The sequence below is a fragment of the Physella acuta genome, unplaced genomic scaffold, assembly GCF_028476545.2.
Source record: "Physella acuta isolate Inbredline_101_S28 unplaced genomic scaffold, ASM2847654v3 ptg000774l, whole genome shotgun sequence".
Taxonomy (NCBI): Eukaryota; Metazoa; Mollusca; class Gastropoda; family Physidae; genus Physella; species Physella acuta.
In genome coordinates this window covers 445,376-468,853 of record NW_026732292.1, presented here as the reverse complement: position 1 = coordinate 468,853, position 23,478 = coordinate 445,376, and the positions used below count along the sequence as shown (strand labels likewise).

At 36.6% G+C, this 23,478-nt stretch overlaps 1 protein-coding gene across 1 annotated transcript; it reads right to left on the bottom strand.

The window, feature by feature from the left end:
* Positions 1–5,735: 5,735 nt before the first annotated feature.
* Positions 5,736–22,664, bottom strand: LOC131950646 (fibrinogen-like protein A). The gene is made up of 5 exons (XM_059312858.1): positions 22,562–22,664; positions 21,141–21,454; positions 11,925–12,062; positions 7,727–7,846; positions 5,736–6,235 (listed from the first exon to the last, which is right to left on the bottom strand). The coding sequence occupies exons 1-5, from the start codon at positions 22,617–22,619 to the stop codon at positions 5,864–5,866; spliced, it is 1,002 nt and encodes a 333-aa protein (XP_059168841.1). The 5' UTR covers positions 22,620–22,664; the 3' UTR covers positions 5,736–5,863.
* Between the last annotated feature and the right edge of the window lie 814 nt (positions 22,665–23,478).

The following is a 23,478-nucleotide window of genomic DNA, read 5'->3' as shown; positions in this document are numbered from 1 at the left end:
TACAATCATATTAATTGTAATTACGCCGTGCATGATTTTTAAATTAATTTATGGGCCTCTCAAATACCTTTGAGACTTTTCTCGCTGTCGTCCATTGGAAAGTTTTGCTGGACTAAATGAAAATACAATTAAAATAATGACAAAATCTCTATCTTTTAACAATTAAAGCAATGTGTATATGTATATGTATGAATCCGATGACAATAGGTAAAATTGAGTGTTTACTTTAATTTAAGTAATTAACTACTTGCATTATTTGAAAAGATGGAATGAAAATATGACTTTACCCTATGGGAATGTCTACGCGCTAGACCTGATATACTATACTATGTATAGTATTTAGTATATTTATTAATGTGCTGCACATTATATACTTATGATTGTGTTTTGTAACTTAAATGTCAATGACTAAGTAGCACGGAGTAAGTGTGGTGATGTCATGTGTACGACAGGTGTGTACGTGTGACGGATCACTTTGTGTGTGTACACATTATTATTGTGGAGGGGGGGGGGGTGGAAGCAAGCGTTGTAAATGAATTAGCAATATAAACAGAAAGTGATATTTCTACGTAAAGCGTAGACAAAGGTACGGTATATAGTCCAAGTAAAGACAGAACAGACAGAACCCAACGGGATGCGAACCTACCATTCCGCGCGGCACCAAATCGTCTCGCCTTCCATGCACCAAGTCAGATGTGTAAACACTTCTGCCAATCAGCTCTAACAAGGGAAGCGACTGGTCGAGTGACAGCGAGTGTGTTCACGTGTATGTTCCTGTACGGAGTAAATGAGGGTAGCATGGGAAGCGACTGGTCAAGTAAAAGCGTTTTGTTGTGAGGTAGAGGTAGGAGTTGTGTAGCGATGAATGTTGAAGACGAAGGTCACAGTTGGATCTGAGAGGTTGTGATGATAGATGCTTTAAACCTTGTTGTACCCTAACCTCACCGATTTATGTGTGGTGTGTCCTTATACCTAGGTTGTACGAGGTTCCTTACGTCTCACGGCAAAGTTCAAAAAATAAAAATATGGATAATGTCCGGAGCCATGTATTAGAGAAAAATGTTTCCGACACGGTGGGCGGAAATTATTGTGACATTTAGCTGCTGACATGACAAGTGTGGTCGCTACACTGACCGGTGGTCAGTGATGTTAGGTGGGTGATGATTTATTAGTTTACAGCCTTGGGCTGATAAAAGGACTAACAAAAGCAGTACGATAAGAGGATAAATACTGGCCGGAATAAGCTTTTGTTTATCTTGCTCATTGTGTTGTATAAATGAATAACAATGTAATATGTTTAAATATTAATTACCATGGGCTGATCATTATATATTAATATCTATGTGATGTACCTTGTGTAAACAGGACCAGTGGCGGAATTAGAAAAAATGGGCCACCCCGCAAAAAAAAAAATTGGGCCCCCCATATATGTATGTATATATATATATATATATATATATATATATATATATATATATATATATATATATATATATATATATATATATATATATATATATATATATATAATCACAATACGAACATAGGATACTCATTTCTGGCCTAATCGGGTTTTGAAAAAAAAAATTCAATTAAATCTAATTACAACAACATGTCGTGTGTATCAGTGGCGGAACTAGAAAAAAAAGGCCCCCCCCCCCCCCCCCGCAGAATTTTTTTTGGGCCCTATATATATATATATATATATATATATATATATATATATATATATATATATATATATATATATATATATATATATATATATATATATATAAAACAAGGTTCGCTCTCAATTTAAAAAAAAAAATTCCATCTGGTACACGAATTAATCAGAGGTTTTCTAACACACAAGCTGGCCCCTTTCTAAATCTAGTCCAACACACCAAACTGAGGCTTTCATCAAAATGTTACTAACCGTGTGCTCTGTTTTCCAGAAGTTGAATTAAATGTTAACAATGTCGGCAGTTCATTTATTGGATCTTAGGGCGCGGGTTGGTCCACACTACCAACTAGACACGCCAAGGCATGCTGTAAATCCCTCGGCGACGGCCCAGGTGTCAGGGGAGTCACGGGGCTCTTGGAGCTACCGGCTACATTACTGCACGGGTGATGGGTGCGACACATTGTTTCTTCCGGCAGAGCTCCCCCCCCCTCCCCTCCCTCGAAAACAGTCTACCCTGGAAGAAACATTGGTGCGACTCCTAATTAGATTTAGTCATCGAGTGTTGTAGCGAGACTTATTCCTAGTGTTGTGGGAACTTTTAAACGACTGTCTGTGGGGGCCAACTTGCTCATATGTGATGCGCTCAGGATGACACTGACGCCGGTTGTATTCAAGTAGTAACCTCGTCCGTCCGCTTATGCAGGATCACGGGGCGCTAAATCACATATTTCCGTTAGGAGTCCCCACTCAAATATGTACAAATGTTAGGCCTATGACTGTATGTGGCCAGGTCACGCGTTGGATAACCTTCTGATTTAGGGGAGGGGGGGGGACTAACAAAAAGCCAGACCCTCACACACCCCCACATTAATGACTATTAATAATGTTCAATTAATTCTACACGTTCTAATTAATTTCTTAATAATTATATAAAAAATAATCTTACCTGCCCTGTTATTGGAATTAAATGTGCCTAATACTATTAAAGTAAATTAATATCTGTTGATTAGATCTAGTGCTGTATAGTGTCTGACAAAATGTGCTGAAGTGGTGAATCGTACGGTTGGGAAGTAGTTCATAAACGATACATTTATCTCCTCGATACTTGTGAGGTTGAGAAAGAGGGATGGGATAGGGGTCGGCTCGGGAAAAAAACTTCAAAGGGACAACAAAACGCCTTGATCTATGTACGTCAGCACCGCCCATTGTAAAACTTACTCAGGGGAGATAATTTGAAGTATAGGCCTTAAAAGTTTACTATGATATTTCTTGTAAAAGCAAAAACAAGTAAACGTATATAAAACTGAAGTTTATAGTATTATATTATTTTTTTTTTATTATTTGTAGAATACAAGATAGTACAGGATACAAATTCAACCACTATCACAAACACATATTAACATTAAAAAATGTACAATGGATTTCGGGTCCCCTACCAATGCCGCAAATAAGAACCACGCATCATGAAAGCCCACTTCATATGTAGCGGCTTTTCATGCTATGGACTTTGTTGTTTTTTTAAAAAAGAATTTAGCCGGCGACAGCGTGTGTTTTATTGTAGGGAAATAGAACTCTGCCTTGACGTTGGTTAAAAAATACAACTATAAATAACTGTTTTAAATATGTAAAAATTTTGTCGACAATTTTTTAACCCCCTTTTTGGTCCCCATCCCCTGCCCCATCCGCCACAGTACACTTTGGAGGATCGGTCAAACAGTTACGTGTCCTCTTTTTAGCTATCAAAGGGAGGGGGGGGGCAACGAGTCAAAGAAGTCATTCAAATTTGAAGAGTTGCCTATATTTTACACTGTAGTTTGTGTAATGGATTTTATCTTTTGCGGAAGAGCGTGGTATAGTGACTGTAAAATAAAGATAATCGTACCGCAGCTACAGTGTTTTTCTTTTACAAACCAAATATTAAGGCAAAAATTTAATTCAAAATTTAAAAAAAAATATTAATTTTGGTCAGCCGTGGGCCCCTAAACGGCCTGCCCCCCCCCCCTCCCCGCGCATTGCGGGGTCTGGCGGGACTGTAGTTCCGCCCCTGTTCATCAGGTAAATGAACAACTACTGACTAGTGTCTTTAACAAAATGTGCAGAAGTGGTCAGTTTACAGTGCATAGACGGTTCGTTAATAAATGCATTACATCTCATTTAAGAGTAAGGGTGTGGTGAGGGGTAGAGGTGAGGGGTAGGGGGGAGGGGGGTTGGAGAGTGTTCGGAAGGGAAGGGGACAAGAAAGCGCCGATAAACATCTGCATCAATAGTGCCGACTTTTTCCGATCGTCGAGAAGACCAGGATAGTCGCCTCGCCGCAACATTTCCCCAGCCCGATTGCAAAGCGTACCGGCACAGTCAAATTTCAGATGCTTCGCTGAAGGGAGATAACTTAAACTTTTACAAGTTTATTGATACAGTTGTTAAAGTAAAAATGAACGCAATTATAAATGTATGAGATCGAAATAAATAATTATATTTTTTTGTAAAGTTCAGGCCAGTAGTTTAAACACACAATCATATATATGTATTTAATAATGTAAGCAATATAACAATGCTTTTTTGTTCTCCTAATCGACGCCACTAAAAAAGAACGGTAGGCTACGTCTTTGAAGTTGTCTATATGTCTGGCGGTCTCTCGAGCTATAGTCTGTGCATTTTTCTCAAAGACGTTTGCCGACTATCGTGTTTGTTTGTAACAGTAGAAGAAAGATAACTCGACCTCCACCTATTTTTTTTTTAAATTTTTTTTAATTATTTAGACAGGATTTTTGGGCCCCCAATCGGTCTGCCCCCCCCCCCCTCGCATTGCGGGGTCTGGCGGCACTGTAGTTCCGCCCCTGAACAGGACCCTGTTTTATTGCATCTACCGGACCCTATATTCCTGGATTTACCGGATCCTGTTTCATTGCATCTACCCGACCATATATTCCTGGATTTATCGGACCCTGTTTTATTGCATCTACCGGACCCTATATTCCTGGATTTACCGGACCCTGTTTTATTGCATCTACCGGACCCTATATTCTTGGATTTAACGGACCCTGTTTTATTGCATCTACCGGACCCTATATTCTTGGATTTACCGGACTATGTTTTATTGCATCTACAGGACCCTATATTCCTGCAAATACCGGACCCTATTTTATTGCATCTATTGTCTTGTGAATGTACTCGAAACGTACACAAAAAAACACCTCTGGTCACTTGATGTAGACCTATGTGTGAGGGCGATGTGGTATAATACAACTAAGGGCTTTACCTCAATGACTGCTTACAATAAATTATATTCAACCCGTCAGTTTCGATGTTAAATTATAGCAAATAGTTCCCTGACATCCTGTTAAAGTACAAAACTCTCACTAAACTAGAACTTGTTCGCAGTTTCAAAAATTTACAAAGATATCCAGAATCCTCACGTAAATAATCTCTCATGGCGTTGAAAATTATATCCATTTCCTACCATCAGATTATAGATTTGTTAATTTTCGTTTCTCTAAAATATTGCTATATATTTATTTCTCGGACGGAAAATGAAAATAAACAACGATTACTGACGAAATCAATAAGAAATCGGCAATTTAATACAGGTATTCATGAAAGTAGGTCAGTTTCGCTTCCTTTTAAACGATTGTACTTAGTTTAGCTTTTTGTAAACTTTTTATATCTCAACCGACGTTTTTCAAATGAAAACGTTAGTCTGCAAATATTGATTGAGATTTAATTAATCCAGTTGATTATCATAAACCCGAGCAGAAATTGTGTTTTTTTTTAATTTATCCGCGAATCGATACCATGTGTGTGTGTGTGTGTGTGTGTGTGTGTGTGTGTGTGTGTGTGTGTGTGTGTAAGTGTGTGTGTGTGTGTAGGGCAGTTAACATTGAAAGATAAATCATTACCAAGAAATTAGTGAAAAATTAGAATTCAGCAAAATAGTATAGTAAAAGTCAATAAAATTGTTGAAATTGAATTGTTTAATGGGAAGTATTTTTGTTTCCGTCTATCAATTTATCAATTCTCATTCATTTATCTCGACATAAAATAAAAAAAAAAAGCTCAGACAACAAGAATCGTTGATCAGCTTTTAATGATCTTAAAACATAGAAGGAATACAATTAGGTAATATTTCTTTCAATTTTCAAACATTAGTAAAGAAATGCCACAGATGTGAATAGAGCTCTTAGGTTTAATCTTTAAAGTTCAAAGTCGACGTAGTTTCATTTCGACGTATTCCAGAGAATCATTGTAGTCTGTTATATCTCCCCAGCTAATTCCTTGACCAAAGACTTTACTTGCCCACACGCCGTTCATGTTAACATGAAGGCACATTTTGAACCACCAGCCGCTCTTCAAATCCCGGGCGCAATGGCCTTCAGGAAATGCATCATTGTCTCTATCAAATGTGGAAAAAGCTATTCCATTATGACGACTAAAGTTGTCTTTAGCGTTGCCTGTCTTGAATGTAAACATTATTCTATACAAATCTGCTTCATTTCCCACCTTCACATTACTGTATATCATGTAGTAAGATGCACCTTTATATTTCATGTCAAACCTAAGTTCATTGTAGCCCTGTAAAACGATCATTATTTTTATTACAAAATATTAACGAGTATAAACTTGAACATTTTGTCATTATGGGTTTACTGTTACAATAATATAGAGTAATATTATAGTTTATAATAATTATATTATACACACAAAAAGGGGAAAAAAGTATATATATATATATATATATATATATATATATATATATATATATATATATATATATATATATATATATATATATATATATATATATATATCCATAAACTGAGAAGGCAAAAAGCAGTAGTTTTAGTAGTAATTTTCTCTATTTCTGATTTCTCAAAAAAAAAAGCATTTGAATTTATAAAGTACTAATCATATTCCGCAATATTTTGCAGTTCACTTGGTGCACAATTCTTTTTTCTTTTTTCTTCTAGATTCTATTCTATTTTAAAATGTTTAAGTAATTAAAAATAGATTAAAAATAATGTCTATAACCCGAGTTGCCATCCTCCGTAGTGTTATATGAGAAGATTCGAGAAAGTTTAGGGGAGATCACTTCCGGTTAATTTATATCTTCAATACAAATATTTTAATTTAGTCAGAAGGTTTGATGAGAGATATTTTCATTAAAAAGTCCGGCATCTCGAGTGATAAGCTCAATCTGAGCTGTATTTTCTTTGTTAGCCGGAATTTAAACAGATTATTACAACGTCAGACAAAGATATTAAAAATGTTTTATTTAAGTGTTCTTTTGTTATTACCGAATCTTTTAGGATTTGATTCCATAGCCTTTGCCCAACCAAGAACAAACTACAAGGCAGTAGTTGTTTAATTTTGAAGTTGTCTCTCCTAGAAGAGTGGCCCGAGGGTTCGAACTCGAGACTTTTCGGTTTAGCAACCATGAGCTTTACCGACTCGACCACGCCGACCATGTTTAGTATAGCGATTGCTTCCACTTATCTATGTATGTTCTTCTTCTATGACAATTTAATTGGAGGTTAGTTAAAATTTAATTAATAATACTATGTTGAATAATAAAAGGGAGCTAAAAAGATTAAATACCAGTGATCGTGCTGATTTCTTTTTGATCAAGTAGATGGGCACATATCGTTCTTATAGAGATCGCCAGTACGATTTTAACGCTAATATTTTTAGTGTTAGCTTACATAGATATATTGCAAACTTAATTTAGAAAGAATTACTAAACAGTGGAAATTACAATATAAAACCTTTATAATAACAAGCTTTCAAATGCAGTGAAAATAAGAAAATAAATTAAATTTGCTTTACTTAATAAAACATATAGTTGTTAAAATAAGTTATCAGCGACACAAAAAATGAGCGACCAAATATTCTATTTAAGAAAGCAAGTTTGTTTTATGAATTAATTTAAAAATATGTTATTACAAAGGTTTAAAATTTATGTTTCATAGATCATAGATGTTTGTTGGCCAAGTCAAACAACTGTGTCCATGGTTTTGTTTCGAATACTGTTGATGTAGCCTCGCCAACATTTGATGACATACTCACCATCATAGTCAAACTTGAGATTTTTTCATTTCCTATCCAAAAGTCCCCTTCGACGGAACCAAATCCTTGCTTATATTCTTCCCAGGTTCTATTAAATAAAACGTCTCCCTTTATGCGTCTCTGAAATGTAAAATCTGTGCAATAATTTTTTGTATTTCCACTTTTCTATCAACATTAGGCATGCTAATGAGAATTTGAATGCTTAATTAATTTGCCCAAGGGTCGGTCTACGACCTCTTGAGTTATGAAGAGGTTCATACGTGGACATTGTTTTTCGATTTATAGCTCATATAAGGCGCCGGTCAGTCGAGGTCAGTTTTGAGCCCCTCATCGTCGACTTTTCGGCCAACCGGCCCCCGTGTTCTGTCGCCCCAAGGCAAGATCCTAACAAATTTGAAGCGCCTGCTTTATATATTACTAGGCATACTGCCTAGCTTAGCTTAGGTTTTCAAAAACGTTGAGAAATTGAATGATTAATTAAACAGGTGATTGGCTGTTATGTTAAATGCTTAGGTCCTAAATTTATACAATGAGGTACTTTTTTTGTACCCATAAATTGATGGAATTTTCGCAAACTTATTACTCGCAAGGTTATTAGAACTGAAAGGGCTTTCATAAAAATTATCAATCAAATATTATATTAAATTACTTTTGCAATTAATTTTACAATTTCAATACAATACAAAACTTAATTTATAACAAAATATTCATTTAAAACAATGCTATACTTTATGATTTTTGTTTTTTCTTAAAAAGAGTATACAAATATTTAAAAAAAATTCATAAAAAACGTTTTAATAACAAGCTTTTATGTAATAATGCACTAAAAAGTAGAAAATAAATTATACACTACTATTTAAATTACTATAAAGAAAAGCGTGGGTCACTTTAGTACTTTAGTACCTATTGGATACCTTTACTAATATTTGAGAAGAGACACACGCTTTTCTTTATAGTAATTTAAATAGTAGTGTATAATTTATTACCCTATTTTCCCCATAAAATATAAAGATTATATAGGGAAATACAACTGGTCAGTTTTGACCCCTTTACGAAGTTTTCCTAGATATGCCGAGTTTTTTGTGACACACCAAGGCGTTCTCCTACCACGTCACAAAATTTTAAGGGGGGTCGTCGGAGGAAATTTTTTTTTCGTAATAGAGCTCATATAAAGAGAATTTCACTCGCGGTCACTTTTTAGCCCTCGTCGAGTGCTTTGAGTAAAACCGACAGTTTTCTCTCATGGTCAAGCCATTGCCCTAAGAGTATGCAAAAATTAGCCAGATGTAAAGAGGGTAAGTGCCCTAAATGCCGTTTTCAAATGACCCTCTGTTTTCCCCATAAAATACAAAGATAATATAGGGAAATACAACTGGTCAGTTTTGACCCCTTTACGAAGTTTTCCCAAATATGACGAGTTTTTTGTGACACCCCCAGGCGTTCTCCTACCACTTCACAAAATATCAAGGGGGGTCGTCAGAGGAAATTTTTTTCGTAATAGAGCTCATATAAAGAAAATTTCACTCGCGGTCACATTTTAGCCCTCGTCGAGGGCTTTGAGTCAAACCGACAGTTTTCCCTAAAGGTCACGCCATTGACCAAAGAGTATGCAAAAATTAGCACGATATACTGAGTTTAAGTACCCTAAAGTCTGCGTTGAAATGACCCTCTGTTTTTCACATAAAATTCAAAGATTGTATAGCGAAATACGACTGGTCAGCTTTGACTAATTTCCCGATTTTTCCCGGACATGGCGAGTTTTTTGTGACACCCCAAGGCGTTCTCCTACCACCTCACAAAATTTCAAGGGGGTCGTCGGAGGAAATTTTTTTTCGTAATAGAGCTCATATAAAGAGAATTTCACTCGCGGTCACTTTTTAGCCATCGTCGAGGGCTTTGAGTCAAACCGACAGTTTTCCCTAAAGGTCAAGCCATTGACTTAAAAGTATGCAAAAATATAGCCAGATATACTGAGTTTAAGTACCCTAAAGTCTGCGTTGAAATGACCCTCTATTTTTTCCATAAAATACAAAGATTATATTGGGAAATACAACTGGTCAGTTTTGACCCCTTTACGAAGTTTTCCCAGATATGCCGAGTTTTTTGTGACACCCCAAGGCGTTCTCCTACCACCTCACAAAATTTCAAGGGGGTCGTCGGAGGAAATTTTTTTTTCATAATATAGCCCATATAAGGCGCCGGTCAGTCGAGGTCAGTTTTGACCCCCTCCCCGTAGACTTTTTGGCAAACCGTCAACGGCCCTCGTGTTCTATCGCCCCGAGGAACCATCGTGCCAAATTTGACGCGCCTGCGGCGCCGGGAAGTGCCCTATCGGGCAGATGACCACTTTGCTTTATATATATAGATAGAGATTAGCAAAGTGCATAGATAAACAAAGATTTTAATAAAGTAATTAAGGCCTGAAATACTTTAGTATAGAAATGTATTATTTGAATAGATTCTAGATCATCTAGATCTAGAATCTCTAGATCTAGATGATCTAGAATCTATAGATCTTGATGATCTAGAATATCTAGATCTAGATGATCTAGAATATCTAGATCTAGAATCCTAATAGAATTTTTTTTAAGTTAATCCCGAGCAAAATTGTATTGTATAAATTTTATATCGTACGTAGATCTAAATCAAATTTGAATGAAATATTTCATTTTTTTTTATTCTAAACACGGCAGATGACGTCATTAGTTAATGTATAAACATTAGTGACGTCACTGTTTTATGCCTTCTTTTTTACAACTATAAACGCTTTTCTTGTTGCATAATTCAAACGGTTTCTCTACATTCGAATACGTCTTTATTTTTGATTTTTCATCTTTAAATAAAATTGTGGTTATACATTTAAAAAACCTAACATATATTTTTCAACAAAAGTCCGTATAAAGGTATCCATATATCGCTGCCGATTCTGACGTGATATCCGGCGAAAATATTTTGCGTACAGACAGAGAGAGAGAGAGAGAGAGAGAGAAGTGCGCACATGGGCTTTTATATATTAGGATGTGTGCAATGACTTCAGTTTTTTTGTTAAAGGATGTGCGGTACCATGAACGCTTGGTTCAGCGCCCTTGAGTTCATCAAAAGTCATATGCGCCGTAGGTTCTATCGACGAAATGTGTGTATAAATATTAGCTAATATACTTGAGTTTTATGTTTTTAATTTTGAGCGAGTTCCGTTAACCAAAATGTTTACTTACAGTTTTTACATTTTTTCCAAAAGGATGTGTGATTTATATTATGTATTGATCCCAAACGTAATTATACCATGTAATTATAATTTGATTTCCGATACCCTAAAGTAGTACTTTAATCAACTTTGTACAGTTTCAGTGATGTAGATATATTTTATATGTACATTTCTCTATCAAAAATCTTTAAAACAAGTTTCAGAATTTGAAAACTGTGAATCCTGTTCGCAATAGAAACATTTCTAAGAATATAGGATTGGTAATGCATTACAAAACCATCTTAAAATGTTGTTTAAGACTTTCTTTTGAGAACGCGGCAACGCATTTTTTAAATTACAATTTCCCTTTCCCTCCGCTGAATAACCTCTACCGCTTGCCCCCTACCCCCCCCCCCCCCCCCCACATTCCCAAACAGGATACGATTTATGTAAAAGAATATGCTTTTACCAATTCACCCCGCCCCCTCCTTGGAGAATAAACTCCGGCCCTCCCTCCCCCCCCCCCCCCACCAAAGAGTCTGACAGAAACACTCTCTGTATCACGTATGTTTAGTGGCCAAAGGTAGGAAACTGGTCTAGAGTATAGAAGTACCTGTAGACTGTATAATCTACAAATGCGACCAAAGTTTCTTTCAGAATTTTTTCTGTTTCGTTATTGGGGGCGGTAGACCTTCTTCTGGGAGCTGAGCCCCTCACCCCCTCTCCCCGAAGAGTTGCCTGAAAGAAACTCTAAATTTATTTCAGGCTTGAGATAAACTGCAAGGTTTAGGGGTATGACTCCCGACTATAGTTAGTATGAAAGTGCAGTAGCTATCTGTAGGTCATGGTTAAATCCAGTAAAATGTCCATTCTGGATAATATTCCTTTTCCAATGACATTTTTCGTTTCCGATTAAATTTGAAGTTGTTGTGATTATTTGGTTTTGGTTACTGTATTTCTCCCTCAACGGGTCATTTGTGTAGTATATTAAAAAAAATTCTAAAAAAACTAAACCTGAATAACAACCCATCCTCCACCGTCAGTTTCTGTATCACACAAAGCCAGTTTTTCACCATGGATATGGTAGTATTTTCTAAAAAGAGGTCTGTCCATATTAACTTTACAAGTTTCGATTGGAATGGGAGTTAGCATCTGAAATAGAATAGGACAATTTATATATATATAAATATATATATATATATATATATATATATATATATATATATATATATATATATATATTAGTAGCATGCTTCACAAAATTTTAAATAATCTATTTCCTGAGTAGTTTAATCTATTTATTACAAGCTTTTATTTAACTCACTTCCTCTGTCTGTCTGTTTAGATCGAAACGGCCGAGCATAATTGCTGGCACTTCTAACTGACAGATACGGTTCGTAATTGGTACGTGGGTCAAAACATGAAAACAATGCATCGTGACAATAAATTTGACTTAATTGGTCGCCTGATTAATTTTTATCAATTAATTTAAATTTTCTTTATAGTAATTTAAATAGCAGTGTATAATTTATTTTCTACTTTTTATTGCATTACTAGACTTACCCGTTATCTATTGGATAACTATGGGTTTCGGGGGTCATCCATAAAATACATCACGTCTGTCACTTATCGTCACAAAAAACCAGACCCCACATTCAAAAAGACGTTTTTTTTATTTTTAAAAATCACCGATTTCGGCTGAGCATTGGTCTGACCACACTATCCCTTCATATACTGACGTCACAGGTGACCTACCCAACTCTATTTCACCGTCCCAGTATCCCGCCAAGTTTCAGACAACATGTTTTTATTGTTTAAAAAAAAACTATACCGGCCGAGCATGTCTCTGACCACACTATCCCTTCATATGCTTAGGACAAAGAAACAGATGAACTCTACTTCACCAGCCTTGTATCCCGCCAAGTTTAGATAGGCAACTTTATCATTCACATCGAAAAAAAATATTGAAAAATTAAATTTTAACATTGACGTGAAGTGTTTAGAACCCGTGCCACCCGCATGAAAGCATATACTCCAACAACTTAGCTATTTAGACTCGTGAAGTCCCGATGTTTTTTTATGGTATAGTTTATTACTTTGAGTCTCCTTATGCGCCTTGATTTACGCGCATAAGCCATATCTAGATCTAGATCTAAGTCTAGTAACTTTCAAATTAAATTTTATCTTAAATTAGCCAATTCCATAGCTAAACAAACAAACAAGCAGATAGTGCAGATTCTCTCCTTAAGTCAATCAGACAAACAAACAAGCAAATAAATATTCAAACATTTAAACAAACTTGAGTTTTAGTAGTATTTAGATTACATAAAATCTTGTTATTGAAACGTTTTTTATTCAGTTTCTTTTTCTTCAATGCAATGTATAACCCATCTGAGATAACAAACCAGACAAAAATATGTCTAAGCTCAATTCAGGCTTAAAAAATCGCGTTTTTACAAGCTTTAATTTAACTCACTTCCTCTGTCCGTCTCAGTCTGTCTGTCAGTTTTTCTGCCAGACTTTTTTCTCGGGGGAGGGGGGGGGGGGAGGGCACTTGAAATTTTCGGGGGGGGGGGGGGGGCGGTAGACTTTCATCGGGGGGAGGGCGGACACTGTTAAAAGTATATATTTTCTATATAAATTATATACATTTAATTTCGTTCGGGGATGCCTGGAAGAAACTATGCTGTCTGTCTGTCTATATCAAAATGCCCGGTGTGAAATTGCAGGCACTTCTACGGTCCGTAGTTGGTACGTGGGTCAAGACATGAAGACAATGCGTCGTGACATTTAATTTGACTTAATTGGTCGCCTTATTCTTTTTTACTTTAAATATAAAATAAACCGGGAGTGATCTCCCCTAAACTTTCTCGAATATTCTTATATAAAATAACAAGGGATGGGAACTCGGGCTATAGACATGATTTTTAATCCATTTTAAATACTTAAAGTTTTAAAAATAGAATAAAATCTCGTAGACAAATTAATTGCACACCAAGTGAACGCCAAATAAAAAAGCGCATAATAGTGCGCAATATTATTAGTACTTTTAAAATTTACATGAGTTTTTTGAGAAATTGGAAGTAGCGTAAAGTACTACTTCCAGTCAACGGAAATTACTCAAAATTTAACAGAAGGTAGAGAATTAGATCTTTTACTTACATGTGAAATTTTATTTATCTATCTGAAATAGTACTCAAGTTAAAGGCTTTTGAAAAATTCAAAGTAGAAAAAGTACCACTTCCGGAGATCGGAAATCGCTCAAAAGTTGATACGGATCTACGATTTTGATAAAATACTTATATATGAAATTTCATCAACCTAGCTGTAACGGTACTCAAGTTATCGTGTTTACACACGGACAGACAGACAGACAGACAGACACACAGACAGACACACAGACATACGGACAAGATTGCAAAATTATGTTTTTCCGTATCAGTGAGGTGTAAAACGTCGAGATTTGTAAAAATCTCGATTTTTTTTTTTTTTGCACGATTACAAGACTTTCACTATACTTCGTATATACGAGAAAGTAAAAAGTGCGAACTGAGAAAAGCAACAATAAGTAACGAAGTGTCACGAAAATACCATATCTGTGTAATTTTTAAAGCCAATTTCAAGATACGTGTGTTGCTGAGATGCTGGAAAATATGATTATCAAATATATGAGAAATCCATCTTTTCGATGAGGCCAAATGTAATATATTGACGGATATTAAACTGTTCGTAGAGAACTTTTTTTTTAATAAATGATCATAAAAACTGTAATTTAAACGACGCTTTTTACTTTCTCGTATATACGAAGTATAGAGAAAGTCTTGTAATCGTGCAAAAAAAAAAAAATCGAGATTTTTACAAATCTCGACGTTTCACACCTCACTGATACGGAAAAACATAATTTTGCAATCTTGTCCGTATGTCTGTGTGTCTGTCTGTGTGTCTGTGTGTCTGTGTGTCTGTCTGTCCGTGTGTAAACACGATAACTTGAGAACCGTTACAGCTAGGTTGATGAAATTTCATATATAAGTATTTTATCAAAATCGTAGATCCGTATCAACTTTTGAGCGATTTCCGATAACCGGAAGTGGTACTTTTCCTACTTTGAATTTTTCAAAAGCCTATAACTTGAGTACTATTTCAGATAGATCAATGAAATTTCATCTGTAAGTAAAAGATCTAATTCTCTACCTTCTATCAAATTTTGAGTCATTTCCGTTGTCTGGAAGTAGTACTTTACGCTACTTCCGATTTCTCAAAAAACTAATGTAAATTTTAAAAGTAATAATAATATTGCGCACCATTATGCGCTTTTTTATTTGGCGTTCACTTGGTGTGCAATTAATTTGTCTACGAGATTTTATTCTATTTTTAAAACTTTAAGTATTTAAAATGGATTAAAAATCATGTCTATAGCCCGAGTTCCCATCCCCTGTTATTTTATATAAGAATATTCGAGAAAGTTTAGGGGAGATCACTCCCGGTTTATTTATTTATTTAATTAATCTTTTAAAAGTACAAAAATGGACAAATTATCCAAAAGTGCAAGAACCCCATTATGACGAAAAAAAAAAAGAAATTTAGTGATTTTGTGAGCACGAACGTTGAGAGGTTGCGTTTAATTAAACATATATATATATATATATATATATATATATATATATATATATATATATATATATATATATATATATATATATATATATATATATATATATATACGCCTCTGTTTTATAGTCATTCACTGTGTCAGACGCTTCCGTCGGCGCTCGGAAAGGGCGCGATTTGGCGCTACGGGCTAGACTGTGAGCAATATGCCCTAATGATTGCATTTAAGATGTGTTTATGTTATGAGTGTTCTGTTTGTTTTTTCGTTTGTGTTTTGTTTTTGCGTTCGTTTGTGTTGTGTTTAGTTTTCTTCTGTTCTGTTCCCAAGTTGGTACATTTCAAAAAGATTTACCGTGGTGGAGCACGGGTTGCAGCTAGTCTATATCTATAAAAAGCAATGTATGTCTGTGTGTCTGTCTGTCTGTGTGTTTGACCTTTATGCATTACTACACCTCTCAACACATCGCCGTGAAACTTTGGGAAGTTGTTCAGAATACTCCTGGGGAGGTTTCTGCGAAAAAAAAAATTCAAATTCGCAGGGGTGGCGTTTCGGCAGGGCGCGATTTGTTTTTCTCTATATACGGTATATAAAAATAAAATTTCGATTTTGGTTTGACATCGTTCATCTGATAGCCATGAGACTTTTGGGGAGTTCATAATAACATTCTAAAAATAAATAAAAATAATTTTTAATTTCGCAAGGGAGGCGCCACGGGAGGGTGCGGTTTTCCTCGATATATGGTATATAAAAATAATAAAAGTGAATTGCAGTGACACCGTTCACGCGATCGCCTTGAAACTTTGGGAAGATGTTGACAATACTCCTGGGGAGGTTTCTGCGCTAAAAACATTTTCAAATTCGCAGGGGTGGCGCCCCGGCAGGGCGCGATTTGTTTTTTCTCTATATCAGGTTTATAAAAATAAAAGCCGATTTCGGTCTCACAAAGTTAATCCGATAATCATCAAACTTCAAGGACTTGATCAGAACACTCCAGGGAAGGGTTCTTTAAAAAAAGTCATTTTTATTTTCGCAAGGGCGGCGCCACAGTGACAGGAGAGTGCGATTTTCTCTATATACGGTATCTAGAAATAAACGTCGATTGCCGTTTAAACGGCGCTCATCCGATTGCCATAACTTAGGGGAGTTCATTAGAACACTCTGGGGAAGGGTTCTGTAAAAACAATCATATTTAATTTCGCAAGGGCGGCGCCACGGGACAGTGCGATTTTCCTCTATATACGGTATATACAAATAAAAGACGATTGCGTTTCGGCGCAATTCATCCAGGTGCCATAAAACTTTAGGGAGTTGATGAATACTCCCGAGAAGGTTTCTGGGGTGGGAGGGGAAAATAGGGGGTGGAGAATATAATTTTGCATCAGCGCCCCCCCCCCCCCCGGCAGGATGCGATTTGGCGCCCTGGTCTTTCAGGTTAACGCTATGGTGAATACGTTCGGTCTAAACAGTGTGATAGACAATGGACAGGATGGGGCGTTACAAGCGCTTACTAAATTCAATCAGGCGTGTCCTCTGGCGCCCTGGTAGGGTGCGATTAGGCTGCAAATAAAAATGTCTGTTTCGGCCCCCAAAGGCTCACATGGGCCGCTGAGAAAAATTAACCAAGGCTAGATTCTTAACTAGGATGTTTCTTTTTGTCCGTAAAAAACCAAACAGTTTCGTCACTTTGCGAATAATGAAATTAGCATCTATGTTTTGATAATAAAAACAGAAATTGAGATCGAGCATCTAAGAATAGACCATTAGTACGCTAACATATTGCATCAGTCATACTGATGTTTAAAACGCGTCAAATAATTTTTTTTTACGTGTTAAATAACAAATCCTGTTCATTTGTGTCCTTTTAGTGTATGATGCAATCTGCATCATTGTTAACAGGATGCTATTTTAAGAAGCCGGGGGGGGGGGGGGGGGTCGTACGCCGCGCCTATGCGGTAGTGTAATTGGGGGGGGGGGGGCTCCTGAGAGCAGGCATCTACGTCTCTGACACATGGGCGGTAACCGAAGTCTGTTCTACCATATTATTTTCGGTGAGTGATTAATGTACACTCAAGGTTTTCATGCGGTAATGTAGGTAAACCCGTGTGCTGATATTTATGATCCTTTTAGAAAAGGTCACGCGTCAAAGAACATATGATTGGTAATGCGTGGTGAAATACTTCGTAATATACTTCGTCAAACTTTCTTCTATCCCCGCGGCAACGCACGGGGGCGGGTACGCTAGTATATATATAAAAAGCAATGTATGTTTGTGTGTCTGTCTGTCTGTCTGTCTGGGAATTTGTTGAGAATATTCCTGGGGAGGTTTCTGCGAAAAAAAAATTTAAATTCGCAGGGGTGGCGCCCCGGCAGGGCGCGATTTGTTTTTTCTCTACATGAGGTATATAAAAAAAAAGTCGATTTTGTTTTGGCATCGTTCACCCGATAGCCATAAGACTTAGGGGAGTTCATTATACCACTCTAGGAAAAGGTTCTATAACAAACGCATTACTAATTTCGCAAGGGCGGCGCCATGGGGGGGGGGTCCGATTTTTTTCTCTATATACGGTATATAAAAATAATAAAAGTGAATTGCAGTGACACCGTTCATCCGATAGGCATGAAACTTTGGAGAGTTAATTATAAAACTCTAGGGAATGGTTCTGTAAAAAATCATTTTTAATTTCGCAAGGGTGGCGCCACAAGAGGGTGCGATTTTCTCTGTATACGGTATATAAAAATAATAAAAGTGAATTGCAGTGACACCGTTCATCCGATAGGCATGAAACTTTAGGGAGTTCATTATAATACTCTAGGGAAGGTTCTGTAAAAAAATCATTTTTAATTTCGCAAGGGCTGCGCCACGAGAGGGTGCGATTTTCTCTATATAAGGTATATAAAAATAAAAGTCGATTTTGGTGTAACACCTTTATCCGATAGCCATGAGACTTTGGGGGAGTTGATTGAAATAATTCAGGGAAGGGTTCTGTAAAAAAAAAATCCTTTTTAAATTTTGCAAGGGCGGCGCCACGGGAGGCTGCGATTTTTTCTCTATATACGGTTTATGAAAATAAAAGTCTTTACGGTTTCACACCGTTCATCCGTGTACCACGAAACTTTGGGGAGATGATTAGATCACTCAAAAGTAGGGTTCTGCAAAAAAATATTGTTTAATATTGCAAGGGCGGCGCTCTCAGGGGGGGGGAGCGATTTTCTTTCTCTATACACGGTAAATAAAAAATAAAACTCCGATGCGGTTCATCCGAGTGCCATGAAACTTTAGGAAGTAGATGAGAATACGCCCGAGAATATTTCTGCAAAAAAGAAAACTAAAGTTTCTTAAGGGCGGTGCCATATAGGGTACAACTTTCGTCAATACACTGTTTGGCGCCCAGAGTTTTAGAGTGACTATGTTGGCACTTGGCATTAGTTAATCGAACGTTCTAAAAAATAACTTTGTAACTCGAGGAAATCCTGTACAGTGTTGTCACCATGCGAAAGATGAAAAAATAACTTTTTGAATATGAGGAGCCTACTGTAGAGTTTTGTCACTTTACGAATGATGAAATAAGCATCTATTATTAGACGATCCAGTCAGAAATTGAGATCGAGCATCCAATAATAGACCATTAGTAACGCTAGCATATTGCATCAGTCACACTGATGTTTAAAACACGTCAAATAATTGTTTTTAAGTGTTAAAGAAAAAAATTCTGTTTATTTGTGTTACTTTAGCGAATGACGAAAACTGCATCATTGTCTACAGGATGCTATTGGCAAGCTGGGTTATCCTATGAGCACGATGGCGCCTGTTAGTTTTAAGGAGCCAGGGGCCGTACGCTGCGCCTAAGCGGTAGTGTAATCGGGGGTGGGGGGCTCCTGAGAGCACCCCTCTACGTCCCTAACACATGGGTGGTCACTGAAGTGTGTTCTACCTCATTATTTCGGTGAGTGATTAATGTAGGCTACACTCAAGGTTTTCATGCGGTAGTGTAGGAAAACCCGTGTCCCGATAATTATTATCCAAGCGCAGGCATTGTTTACATTTAAATAACACAGTTTTAGAAAAGAAGGACACGCGTCTAAGAACATATGATTGGTAATGCATTGGTGATATCCTTCTAATATATTTCGTCAGACTTTCTTCTATCCCCGCGGCAACGTGTGGGGGACGGGTGCGCTAGTTGATTACAAGTTACTGCGACAATAAAATAAATTAACTGACAACGAAAGTTGAAACTAGTCTATAAGGTTTTTTTTAATTTTGCATTATTCTAACGTTTCAGGTGACTTAATACTTTTTCGATAGTATAAGTTTTGTAAGTTTTGCGAAAGTAGAATCATTTTATTTTGAATTATTACATAATGTACAACGATACGAGTCGTGCATTTTATAATGATCATAATGCGAATGCCCTCTATACAGCATTTACTAAATCAACGTGTTTTGCATTTCAGAAATGGTGTATTTCGGTCACAATAGTTAAACATAAAATCACATTTATATTAAGCTCGCTTTTTTTTCATGTTCATAACTGGCTGGAATATTCTGCTTGACCCTCTCCAATTGTTTTACACCGCGTGATCTATTTCTGGAGGTTGTGCCCGGGGTTCGACCCCTCTCCTAGTGTATCACACCACGTGGTCTACTCATGGGGGGGGGGTCTCATATGGTTCTGCCTCTTCTCCCAGTAAAGGCTATACACCAGGTGGTCTGTTCATAAGGGGAGGGGGGTCTCTTCTATCAGTATAGGCTATACACCAGGTGGTCAGTTCATAAGGGGAGAGGGGGTTCTTTTCTAACAGCATAGGCTATACAGCAGGTGGTCTGTTCATGAGTGGAGGGAGGGGGGCTCTTCTATCAGTATAGGCTATACACCAGGTGCTTTACCTGGGGGTTTCGAAAGGGTTTTGTCGCGTCTCACAGTGTAGCAGACAACTTAGTTTCTACATGAAAGGCCTTGTCTATGGATGGTATTCGGAAAACAAATTAAATTAGTAGATAACAAATGCGCGTTATACTACTAGATCACAAGACTAGACAAACTCCAATCGATTGATTACACATGTTGGGTTGGAATTGTCGGGCCGGTATGAGACGGCTTGGCCTAGTGGCAGAGAGCTAGCCTGCTAACCCGACATCAGTAGAACGACCGTGAGTCCATCCAGCTCTGATGGGTACCTAACTAATGTTAGGTAAAAAAAGTCGGCTGGGCGTAGAACTAACCACAATATAAATTAGCATTCTTAGGTAATTGAAACAGATAAGCTCTACTTTATCTATCCCAAGTGCTTTGGGCACATAAAACAGATATTGGTCGGGCCAGTAAATCTCATGGTTGCTAAACCGAAAACTTTTGAGTTAACCCCCCGGACAGAAGAGGTTCGATAACTGGGTACAGCAGTTTATCTATGAAAAAAACCTACAGTAAAATAACTACTGCATTGTAGGTTTTTCACTGAAGAACATAGGCCATGGTAGAAAATCCAGACAGAAAATGTAGGCGCCCTATGGCGCATAAAATGTTGACGCCAATCCATATATTTTTGTTTGAAGAAATAGCAACGTTACAATTAAGAACCGCAAAGTAGAAAAAGATTACACTAAAATTAATTAAATTTACCTCCAACACATCTAGTAGCTTTTTATTGTCTTGTACAGTTTCTTGAAGCGTTTGCAATTTGTTTGGAATAGCCAGGAGTCTGTTTTGATTATCTTGTACAGTTCCTTCTATAGTTTCGAGCTTGATGTGATTATCTTGCAGGCTTTCCGTAAAATATTCAAATTTGCTTGGTATTGCCTGGAGCGTTTCTTTCAGATCTTGAAGTTTGCTTGGGATTGACTGAAGCTTGTTTCGGTTTTCATTTATAGTTCCTTGCATAGCTTGAAGTTTGATTAGAATGTCAGACAAGCTTGGTTGGTCTGTGGCAAACACACCTACATATGTAATAGATAGGTTTTAAAGTGCACGAGCCGACCCGCAGTGTATCCTACGCCGCTATTTAGTTATTTTATTTTCTACATTTCAGTAATTCATGATTTGTGAATTCGACACTACCAATGCTGCGATTGAAAATATTCTGATTTAAAACAGCGTCAGGTCGATTATCCTCACCATTCCCCTCTTTCCCCCGTCTCCAGCCTCCATGAAAGTACCAGTCCGTGACGACAGTTTACAAACGACAATGAAAAGATCAAGCATAAATTGTTACCTCCCCTTAGTTTCAAATCGTTTAAAAACTAAATAATCTGCCCCTAATAGGGCTGGTAAGTAGGTCATCAACCAGTTATCTGGCTCATGCAGGTTTTATTGAGCCGTAGACCTGGTTGGTGACCTACTTACCAGCCCTATAGCCGTCGTTATTTTGATCCGGCTCTACGAATAAAACATTTGCGCGAGTCACAGCTCACCAGACTGGTGGGGTTGGCGGTGGTAGCGATATGATCTTTTACTTATGCCAGGAGGTAAGGGCGTGTCAGCGTGCTTACGTGGTGGTGGTGCCCCTCAGGGTCCCACGTAGAGAATTATATATATAGATACTTACAGCAGAGTTTTTAATCGATACTACCGCAACATCTTTGCTTCCTAGTCACAACTTTTTCAAGTTCTAATTAAAGTTTATCAACTAAGGGTGTATAGTAAACGTAAAGTAAAATACGATATAAAACCTGACAGTCAGTTTGGCAGGAGATGTAGAGTTCACCTGTTTTACTGACCTCGGTTTATGAAAGGATAATGTGGTCAGCGCTATGCCCAGCCGCAACTATCCGGGACTTAGTGTGTTCTACGGACACGAACTGCGGATTCGAACCTGAGACCATCGCGTTGGCGGTCTTGTATTTTACCACATTATACGTAAATATGTATTAAATTAAGCTGTTTGTCTCAATGGTCGATGTATAAAACAACAGTACAGCTCTGAACGATTAGATTGCTTTGCATTGGTGCACAAATTTAAAACGTATGACCAGTTGTGCTGCAAGGTTTTCGCGATTTATATTTATTTTATTATTTTAACTATTTCAAAAAGTTGAACAACGTACCAGAACCCAGAAAGAAATAGAGAGCAAAAGCTCCAGCATACATTTTCAGAGTCCCCATGGATGTAGTCACACAGCGCAGAGACAAATGACGTGGTTATCACTTGGCCTTACCGATTTATAATCTATTAGATTTGTATGTTTTGTCTCGCTCGACCTGCGGGCCGCATATGGCCCAAGACTTAAAATTGTAAAAAATCAATCTAGAGTAATATTCTATGAAGTGTTATTTAATTTAGTAGATTTAATTAGTCGCTTTATATATTTAAGACTTTTTAATAAAACAGAAGTTATATTATAAAAAGAGACTAAAAGAGAACACGTTATTTTCTATTATGCATATCAATATTTTTGCCACGAAAGCATTAGTTGTCCTTAAGATTTTCTGTCTGGAATATTTTGTTTGAGATAATGTGTCCTGACATCATTGGTGATTGAAAAATAAAACAAACAGTGCGGATTTTTTTGCCTTCAAAATTATCATAATATTTTTATTAAAAGACATATATTCTCATATGTATAAAGTTTAAAACCATGTTTATGTTATAATCTTAAAGTTATAATAGCTGGTGTTATACGCGCATTTCACACTATCAGCACTCAAAAACCGATGATGAGAACATATTATTAATGCAAATTTTGAAAGGTAAACTGTCACTAAAAATTACTAGTTTGTGGTTAAAAAAAAGAAAAAAAATTAAAACATCTCACTGCCACATTACTATTATATATATATATATATATGTATATATATATATATATATATATATATATATATATATATATATATATATATATATATATATATATATATATATATATATATATATATATATATATATATATAAAGGTATGTATATTTGTTTTTTTATTTGTCTGTCTTTTATTCATTACTACACTTTTATACGATCGCCATGAAA